Source organism: Corvus brachyrhynchos, unplaced genomic scaffold (genome assembly GCF_000691975.1).
Source record: "Corvus brachyrhynchos isolate BGI_N302 unplaced genomic scaffold, ASM69197v1 scaffold544, whole genome shotgun sequence".
NCBI classification, from domain to species: domain Eukaryota; kingdom Metazoa; phylum Chordata; class Aves; order Passeriformes; family Corvidae; genus Corvus; species Corvus brachyrhynchos.
The window spans coordinates 1742038-1752520 of record NW_008238325.1 but is presented as its reverse complement, the minus strand read 5'-3'; the positions used below and the strand labels follow the sequence as shown (position 1 = coordinate 1752520).

The 10483-nt window shown below is 43.3% G+C and overlaps 1 protein-coding gene across 1 annotated transcript; it reads right to left on the bottom strand.

The window, feature by feature from the left end:
• Window positions 1-2614: 2614 nt before the first annotated feature.
• On the bottom strand, window positions 2615-10482 carry NMD3 (NMD3 ribosome export adaptor). Its single transcript, XM_008633788.2, has 14 exons — window positions 10241-10482; window positions 9419-9515; window positions 8838-8918; window positions 8476-8604; window positions 7888-7978; window positions 7678-7756; window positions 7282-7378; window positions 6940-7057; window positions 6270-6415; window positions 5602-5714; window positions 4889-4961; window positions 4314-4420; window positions 3945-4015; window positions 2615-3515 (listed from the first exon to the last, which is right to left on the bottom strand). The coding sequence occupies exons 1-14, from the start codon at window positions 10480-10482 to the stop codon at window positions 3382-3384; spliced, it is 1578 nt and encodes a 525-aa protein (XP_008632010.1). The 3' UTR covers window positions 2615-3381.
• Window position 10483: the final 1 nt, after the last annotated feature.

The window sequence follows — 10483 nt, the reverse complement described above, 5'->3', positions numbered from 1 at the left end:
CAGGCATTTCCCCATGGAAAGGGTTGGAAGAGGCTGCACAGGGGGATTTGGAGTTCCCATCCCTGGAACTGTCCAAGGAAGGGCTCTGGGCTGGGGACAAGATGGGGATCAGGAACCGCTTGGATTGGATGATCCTGGAGGGCTTTTCCAACCTCAGGGATTCTGGAATTACACATCATGGAGGTTTCTTACTGCACCCCACCTGTCAGGGACACCTCTGGAAGCTTTATGTCCATACTATGGGAAGTACTTTGGAAAAGTCAAATCCAGCTTGGAAAAACCCTGGAGCAGCTGTGAATCCCCACATTTCACAAAGCATTTCAAGTCAGGCTGACCTTGTTAGAGTGGGAAAGGCATGATTCCAGCCTCCTAAAACTCTGGATTATTGTCACTGAGATCATTCACCTTCTAAGGAAAAGTCTAAGCCAAGCCCAGGACTCCAAAGGACTCCAAGGGTTTTCTCTTCCCCTGCATTCCTACTGGATTAACTCTGCCAAGTTCTCTTCCCTTTGCAGGAATTCATTGCCGCAGTTATGGGTTCAGAATTGCAGCCCTTCCATCTCAGCCCTGCCCTACAAAAAGGCAGGAATTGAGGAAGAGCTCCAAGGGTTAATCACCATCCCCAGAGCACAAAGTCTCAGCAGGGTGTGTACACCCCACCAAATATTTCACAGCTTCAGGAATTTCTCACTGAGCACAGGTGAGTTTAAAATTGGCTTTCAGTCCTTGTTGGGGATTTGTATCATCCACAATGGTTTCATTTTAGAAAGCTGAATATTCAAGTTGCATAAAATCCCTTCAGTTTCTTGCTTTACCATCAGGCTTCAGTTTTGTCATGGAACTGAAACCCTGGCCAGTTCTAAACTTCGTTTCCTCTTTCTGACTTGTCTTAACCACCTTCCCATCCTGTATTTAGGAGGAAATGCAGATTCTGACAGCAACAAGATTCTTTGTTCCATGATTATGTCCTGGAATGAGCTACAGGAAACATTCCCAAATCCTTCTGAAGCCTCACTCCTTTTACCTGCTCTGGGAGGTGCAGCTGAAATAAATGGCCCTGAGTGGAGATCAATCTCCTGCAGAAGGAGCAGCTTGTTGGCATTAAATCCTTCAACACCAAGTTCAAAGCAGTTCTTGCCTTGTTTTTCTTTAGCTTGGTGTTATTTTGAATTTAAATATTAAGAACTGCATGGGCATAAAGCGTTTTTCCTGAGTTTTTAGCCACCTTTCCCTTGGAGCAGCTCTTGGGGCCATGCAGGAACAGTGACATCAGGTGGACTCTCACGTTCAGCACAGGCACATCCTGATTTTTCTAGGGATGCTCCTGCAGGAGAATGGGGAAGAGATGGAATTATATCCATCTCTATCAATCCCTGATGGGAGACAGGATGGAAATGGAGCCAGGCTCTTCCCAGTGGCATCCAGTGAAATGATGCCAAATCCCAAAAACCCAACGGAAGGAACCTGTATCCTTGTCTAACTTTTTAATGGAAAACTTCCTGACACAACATTCCTCTGGCATTCCCTATATTTAAGCTACTTCCAAGAGTGAGAGACTGAACTAACACTGATTTTGTTGGAAGTCCCCACTGGAGCAGTGCCTCAATTCCTTAGCTTGGAAGCTCCCAAAATTGGCCCAGGAGCTGGCCTGGAGTGCAGCCAAGGCCAGGCACCTGGCCTGAGGTTAGAAGTGTTTTCCTATAAATATTTCAACTCAGCAGTTCCCACCTGACCCGCACTTGGGACCCCTGTAGTTACATCAGGCCATCCACTCACAGATTCTTAAAGCAGTGAAAGGTGAAATCATCACCTTAAGCTTTTCACCATCAACATACACGACTTTTGTCTAGAAAAGAAATGAAAAACTGAGTGTTTGCACCCCCCAATCCTCCTCCTTTTCTGGGTATTTTTCCCCTCAGGTATCCAGTGTATCCAGCTTTTGTGCTGCATGGTCTGACCTACACAGCACATTTTCTTTCACCATTTTCCCCTGAGCAAAACTCAATTCCAAAGTTCTGCACAGCTTTTCCCGTGACTTTTCCAAATCAAAATTCATCAGGATCTGGGTGGAAATGCATCATTAAGCAGCTCTGACTTAAAATCCTGAACAATTTCTGTTGTATAAAAGGATCTTTTTTTGGGTCAAGTCAGAGATTTTCAGGAAGAGCTGCAGGGCATGTAGCAGCTGTTATCCATGAGAATTAATGCCTTTTGTTAAATCCCTTATCCAGTGCCAGTGAGAATATTGGCAAATAATAAATTTGCTGGATACTCCCTAAACCTCTTTGAGCTCCCAAAGGGACACTGGGAACTTGAGCAGCTACAAAGAGACCCAGCTTTGGTTCTGGAGAGCTGCTCCAGCCAAACAAATCCCACAAAACCAAGCAACCCTTGGATTCATGGCTTGTTTGCCCAGCAGCACAAGATCTTCCCAGACAAAACTGCTGCTGAAAGATCCATGAAAGCTTTTCCAGGCTGGCAGCAGAGCATGGAAAGGGGGAAAGGAAGAGGGAGCTCTCCACAGACAAAGAGGATGAGACAACACAGCAAATATCCAACATTCCTGGGAGACTCCATGAAGGAAAACAGGGAGGAAAAGGATTGATCAAAACAGCACAGTTTAAACCCAGCCTTTATTACTGCCCCTTCACCTACCACCAACAGGGAGTTTATTATTCTGTCCTCTTTGGGCTTGCAGACTGAAATTTGATTTTAAAGTCAACTAAAAAATGATGGATCAAAATATCTGAACAGGTTTTTCATCGTTTATAGCTGATTTATTAATTAATTGCTGTGCATGGTGCTTTTAATCCACTGATACAGGCATGGGATATAGTACAATATTCATCACACTCCACAGCATTTTCCAATCTTTCTGATCAAGAGCTTTCCAGGGAAGTTTTTTTGTGTATAAGGGAACAGAAGTTACAGTGTTGAGCTTCCCCAAAATATGAATGTATGGAATAATCCACCAATATCATAAAAGGCTTCAAACCATTGTGCCAAAAAAATGGGGAAAACCTTCCCCATGTAAGAGATTAAAGCTGTAACAGTAGGTAGGGACTCTACCTAAAATCCAGCAAACTGGAATAAAATCTTTCCCTCTGGACATCCTTCCTTATTTTCTCCAGTGCAGAAATTGCATGGAAAGATCCCTCAGGGATGGGAGGAACTTGTGGAATTCCTATTGCAATGCTTCCACCAGAAACTGAACTTTAATTGCTGATTCTCTGCGCTATCATCCATAAAATATGAATTCCAGGCCATTATTTTGGGGTGCAGTGGGACTTAAGTCACTTTTCCTGGCCTTGTGGTGGTTAATGATGGTTTGAGGAGTTTGTCCTCCCCAAGGGAATATTTATTGCATTGAAGGCACTGTCCTTACTCTGTCAGCATTTCTGCTCCCTCCCCTCCAGTGGCGTCCTGGGAAATGTGGAGATCCTCCAGCATTTCAGCCAGGCTGATCCGTGGAGCTCCATCATCATCTGTGTCACTCTCCACTGGAATATCTGCATCTAAAAACACACAGAAAAACCAGCTGAGCACAGAAAACAAACCCCAAAGCACCTGAGGAACCCCAAGGGAAAATGGGGAAAAAATTCAAACCAACAACGCCAAAACAACCAACAAACCACAAAACCAACAAGCAAAAAATTCCTCCTAAAAACCCAACAGTCCCCTCATGGAAAAAAGTGAATTCTGTATCAAATCCTTCATCCAGCAGAGATTTGGGTGAAGGAGGAAAGTTCTTTTTCTCTCTCCTGTAAAAGGCAAGGAAACAAAACCCCTCAGGTGAAACACACCTGTGAAATACTTCACAGCTTTTCTCCAGGCATGGGTAGTTTGGAGAACGCAAATACAGAATTTCAGTGAAAATATCTTCCCTCACACATGATTTAAACATGATTTAATTACACCCAACAAAGGAGTTAAAAAGGCCTTACTTCTGTAAATGTTGACATTCTTCCTGATGGTCTCATCCTCTTCCAGATCTTCCAGGAAGTCCTGGTATTGTCTGTGAAAGATGTGGGATGTATTTACTCACTTTTCCTTTGGATTCATGGAAATTTATGGAACAAAGTAAAATCACAGAAACAAAGCCCATCAGACCTGGGAGAACTCCCCCACTTCCAACTCATTCTTGCTGCTGTTTTGTCCACACCTATGAATTCCCAACTCGTTTAATTTCCCTGTGCTCATTTCTCTCTAATTTTCTCCTTTTTTCCACTCAGTTGGAGGTTATTTAGAAGCTGCTGCTGCTGGAGCAGCTTTGTCATTGAACAAACCCCTGCAAAGGGCAGCAGATACTGAACCTTTCATCATCTGTGTCCGTGGCTTCCCTGTCCCTTTCCAGCTCCTTCAGCTTCCAGTTCCTGCGGCGCTGTCGCTTGCTGCGGTCGTAGCTCTTCTTGATCAGCACCTGCAGGAAAAAGCAGCCCCTTTTTCCACCTCCCAGAATCCCAAATCAGCACCCAAATCCACACTTGGGCATCTCAAATCAGCTGGACTGGCACTCAGCAGTGTTATATTGAATTTGTAGGGAATTTGTCAGTTAAAATGTTTCCAAACACTTGGAAAATGCTCCTGAAGAGACAAGCACACGCCGGGGTTATAAAACAGTTTTTAACCACGCAGTGATTGGTAATTGGAACAAAACCAACAATAAATGTGTTATTTCACCATGGTAATTGGAAAACAACCCCAACAATAAATGTATTATGTAATCATCACTCAAATATTTAAGAAAATAATCCTTAAAAATCAGATGATCCTCAAATGTCACTGTTGATATCCTCTCTTCCTTCAGACACTGCTCATTATAAAATCATATTCCCTCCTAGCCCTGGGTAATGGAGAGAACTCTGTACAGAGAAAGGGATTTTCTTACCACATCAGGAATATGTTGGGGATTCATCTTGTTGGCAAATTCATCATTTAAGTTGCAGTTGGCCAAGTCAAACCTAAAATAAAAACAGGGGTTTTATTCTGCTTTATGAATAAGATTTCCTCAGTGTATCATGTTTGTATTAAAGGGCAGCACAGAGCAAGGTGCAGCTCCTAAGGAAGATAAATATTTCCAGATGAAGGCAAACAAATAAAAATCCACATGAATGTGCAGCTTTCATAAGTCTGAGCAGCTGTTGTTCCCAAATCCTGTTCTGTTGGCACTTCCCAACCTCTGGAATCCAAATTGCAACATGCACTGAGGTTCTGCTGGGCTCACAGCGTTCACGTTTAAGCCTTTTTAGGCATCACCTAATTTACCTAATCTTACAAAAACTTCACATTTGTTTTCACTGTGTATGATATTCATTAGCAAACACATAATTAATTGGTATTTTAAAAATCCTTCCCATCTATTTGTCCCTAAATTGTGATTCCAAGCTGCACCCTGAAGGCAATGCCTTGGCTCTCTTATTTCTCACAATTTTCACATGAAAACTCCTGCTAGAAAAGAGATTTCCTGGATTAGGCCCAGGATGATTCCACCCCTTTTGCTGCTTTCATTTTGAAATCAGAACAGTTCAACACTTTCTTGATAACACATGAATTCAGTCATTAAATAATCATTTAACAGAGTTTCAGAAAAGAAGAACAGACCCCAAGACCAGGTCCCCAGGATTCAGGATGTGCCCCAGGTGAGTACAGCAGAAGTATTGGTGATCCGTGTCCAGCTCCGAGGTTTTCCTGACCCAGGCTTCAGCCAGAGTGTGCTTTGGGAATGGAAAAGAAAACATTCCTTAACCAAACCCAGCTTAACCCCAACACCTGCACTGATTTAAACTCCACTTGTCATTACACTTCTGTTGCTGCATCAAATATCCAATGTATTCCTTGCTACTCCTCATTTCTCATCTTTACAGAAGGAAGGAAAGGAAAATGCCAACTCCCAGGAATTTCCAAAGGCTGTTTCTGTGACTAGATGCCTGTTGTAGCTTTTAACTGAGAAGATTCATTAATTCTGATTAAAAAGCAATGCTTCTATACTTCAACAAAACCAATTCAGCAATTAGAGCTGCAAAGTTAACATCAAATATTTCAATAACCAGTAACAAGCAGAGTTTAAACTCTTCAAGAAGAATTTCTGGAAGTGGAATTCACATCCTGCCTGTGCCATTTCCAAACCAAATGGTCCACAGGGTCCCAAGAAAAGCTTTTTCCAGTGGCAAGATCCAGAACAGCCCAGTCTGACTGTGCCAGGCAGATCCAGATCATGAATTCGGCTGAGCAGAAGGCCCAAAATATGAATTAAACAGAGAAATTCTCACCTTGTTTGATCGAGCCCCTGCCCCAGCACCTTTTTTCTTCTCGTGGACCCTGTTGATATCCATGATGATGAATTCCTCCAGCTGCTTGGGGTGGAACAGGCTGTTGAAGGGGTGACGCCAGTAGGTGCTTCCATCAATTTCAGCAACTGGAAAGTGATCAGGGAGAGAATTTCTTAGGAAAAAAACCCCATTAACCAAAATAAAGGCAACTGCCAGACACATTTTGTTCATCACTGTATCACAGTTTTTTAGGACATGACCCATAAGAGCAGCAGATTTGTGACAGCCTTTACTCAAAGGAATTATTCCCTGGGTCCATCCTTTTAGAGGGATTCTGCTGGCCGAGCTCACCAGCGCACACACACCAGCACAGAACTTCTGGAAGTGGATAAAAACTTAATCCAGAAGCCATCTAATTTTAGAGGAATAAACCTGACACATGTAAATGCTTAGCAGAGACAGGAAACATCCAGGGACTCAGCACTGAGCCTGCCTGCTTTGCCCGGGATCCTATGGAAATCAAGCTTGGAGAATTATGTCTTAGTTCACCATTAAACTGTACAGTACATTAAACAACATTAAGGTCGAAAAATCCAAGGTTTTGTGGAAACAAACAAACAATAATTGTGCCAGCAGAACGATCAGGTGCTGAGAAAAAGCCCAGACTTACTCTGCAGAGTTCTGGGGTCGATGAGGTGGATGGTGCTGGTCACTCTGATGCACACACAGATCTGGCTCATGTTCCCCAGACTCTGTGCCAGCTTTGGTGACAGACACACAACGTTGTCCTGCAAACCAACACAAAATAATTTGCATTCCTATTTCAAGAATTTTTAACCAAGTCTTTAGTAAAGTTTAGAAAATTTTAAACTTTGTATTTTTATTTTTGTAGCCCCAGTAACTCCTGCATTTCCCTCCCCACCCCCCAAACCCCACAATCTGGCCTCCATCTCCAAATCCCAACTCTTCCCACTTCCCACAACACCCTGAAGATGAAGCACAGGGAAGCTACCTTGCATATGGGAACAATTTCCACAGAGAAAGTGCTTTTGTAGTTGTAGACATTACTGTGAATATCGTGGGAGATCAAACGTTGGGATGATTTGGATCTGTAAAACAAGAAAATAAAGAGTTCTCAGGAAACAAGAGGGACATCAGTTGAAACAGGAGACCCTTGGAACAAAGTGTGTCTGTTACAAATGCAAATATTAAGGAAATTGTGGTAATAGAGGTAAATTTTACCATGGCTACAAGGAAAACATGGGATTTTTGTAGAAGGGATTTTGTCTGTTTTGACTAAAACACAGGTTCCTTACATTTTCACTTACAAAATTAGTTAAAAATGAAGGATAAAAGACATTTCCCCAAATCTTCTGAGTACTCAAGGCAATAAACAGGAGTGCTGTACCTGGATGGAACTGTACACTGAAGGAAGTCCACCATCTTCTGGGCATGTTGCTTGGAAGAGTAATAAAAATCCAGGCCATCTGAAAAGAAAGGAAACAAATCCATTTCCAGCACTGTGGGTTTTTATCAAACATAATTCACAAGCTTTTCTCTACACAGCTAAATAAATCCAGGTTATTCTGCCTCCAGACCAACAAAGGCACCCACTCACCATGGATTTCTTTGATCCTTAGTGTGTTTTGATGGAGCCTGTGCTTTAAAATCAGCTGCTCCAAATAGTAAAAAGTCTTCTTGTGCACAGTCTAAAGCGAAACAAACACAAAAGCATCAAGGTTATTTAAGAACCATCAAGTGCAAAGCAGGATCTCTGAAGAATAACCATTTAGATGAAGAGATCATCTGGAGAAGGAGCACCCAAGTAAACAAAAAGATTTCAGAGTGCTCTACTTATACCAACTTATTTAAAGCTTCCATTTCTCATTTTTGTGTAACTGGTTGCTAGAGAGATCTATTTCCTTTAAAGAAGATTTAAATATTTGTCTCACTGTTTCCAAACTACCTTAAAATACAGGAGGGTATTTAGTTATCCACACAAGATCCTCCTGCCAGAACCATTTTAAAGAATGTTAATACTGGACAGCAGAAAGTTTTTCTAAACTGAGTAAGAAAAAAATCCCAACACTCTTGAACACAAACATATCCCTGTGGCAAAGTGTGAGTACGTTTTTGTCTGAGAAATCCAGAAAAATCACCCAATTCTTTGCCTGCTTGTTCAAATAAAAATTCAGTTTGCCTCTACCTTTTGCCTGACTTGCACCACAGCTTTCCAGAAATCCTTGGCTTCAATCCTGTGACAGTCTTCACACATCTGAGACTGAACAACGTATTCCACCACAAACACCTGCTGCAGAACTGCCCCATTTATCACCTGCAAAACAAAGTGATGAAGGTTTCAGCTAGATTTGGGTCACAAATAACAGCAGGCTCTTCCCAGCTTTACTGGAACAGACAATAATTTTCTTCATTCTGATGAATGGCACTTTCATGACACAACTGAGGCAGGATGAAATCTAATAATAATAAGAATAATTTTAAAATCCTGTTGTTGTTTGCCATGAAAGATTTTTAAAAGCCACAGGGAGAATGTTGGGCTCCAGTTACCTCTTTCTGAACAGTCAATTTGAGCTTGAGCCTCTTGGAATGTGGTTCTGTCCAAATGAATCCTGCATCAATCAGCCGGACCTGCCCGTGGGAAAAGACAAGAGCTCAGCAAACCCAGCTCTAACTCCACAAACAGAAACTTATGATTCAGTCCACAAACTTATGGTTCAGTAAACAAGTGAAGAAGTGAATAATCCTAATTAAAAATATATGTATTAATATCCCAAATCCAATTAATAATGCTTAGTTAGAACATGGAGGTTAATTGGTGCAAAATGAAGGTGATCAATCTCAGGTCTTTTCCTCTAATAACATTCTGAACCTAAGCAATGCTTTATTCAACTTAAACATGTGAATTTGATTTAGTCTGTATATAGACCTCTGCAACCCTTTTCCATATCATCATAAATCAGTGAGAACAAATACTGCATAAATAATTCCTAAAACGTGCAAAAAGAAAATTCTAAAATTAAAGTACATTAAAAACACATCAGCTTCCCTCAGTTCATTCTGCTCAGCTCCCATCTCTACAGTAACAATTGTGAGCATGCTGTGAAATCCTGACAGGATGAGCTTCTCACCTTGCTCAGGGAAGCTTTGATTTTCTTCAGACACAAAGCCAGGAGCTCTCTCGATTCCAAAGCACACTGGATCCAGGTTCCTGGAGGCTGGAGATACCTGGGATACAGGGAGCATTTTACAGCACGTGGAAGATGCTTCAGCATCTTAAATTACTCGGAAGATGAGCAGCTATTTCCCAAGATTTCAGTTTAATAACAGCAATGCAGCTACAACTTTTAGAATTATAGAAAATCATGGAAAAGTGTCTAAGATGACTGAGTTCATTCCCTCAGCACTGCCAAGGCCACCACTAAACCACATCCCCAAATGCCATATCCCCAGGACTTTTAAATCCCTCCAGGGATGGGGACTTCACCAGTGCCCTGAGCAGCTGTGCCAGGGCTGAACAACCCTTTCCATGAAGAAGTTTTCCCAATATCCAAACTAAGCCTTCCCCGGCTGCCCCCTCCTGTCAGGGACTTGTGCAGAGCCACAAGGCTCCCCCAGAGCCTCCTTTTCTCCAGGCTGAGCCCCTTTCCCAGCTCTTCACCAGACTTGAGCGCTTTTGCCCCACTAAACCCTGAGCCTGCTGCATTCCAAGCGCATTTTAATGCCACCCCAAGCAATTTCGCGGAATATCCAAACTAAGCCTTCCCCGGCTGCCCCCTCCTGTCAGGGACTTGTGCAGAGCCACAAGGCTCCCCCCGAGCCTCCTTTTCTCCAGGCTGAGCCCCTTTCCCAGCTCTTCACCAGACTTGAGCGCTTTTGCCCCACTAAACCCTGAGCCTGCTGCATTCCAAGCGCATTTTGCTGCCATCCCAAGCAATTTCGCGACCCCTCACCTCTCGCACTGCTTGCAGAAGTGCACCGTGCCCTGCTTGGGGATGCCCTCAGTGATGTCCACCTGGGCCCGCAGGCAGCCCACGCACATGTTGGCCGGGTTGGGCGGGATGGGGACGCCGCACTGGCAGCACAAGCTGGGGCACAGGGACAGAGGGAAGCACAGTGAGTCACGGTCACGGTCACAGCCACCCCCAGCCCCGCCGCCCTCGGGGACCCCCCGTCCCGCCGCCCACGCACACATG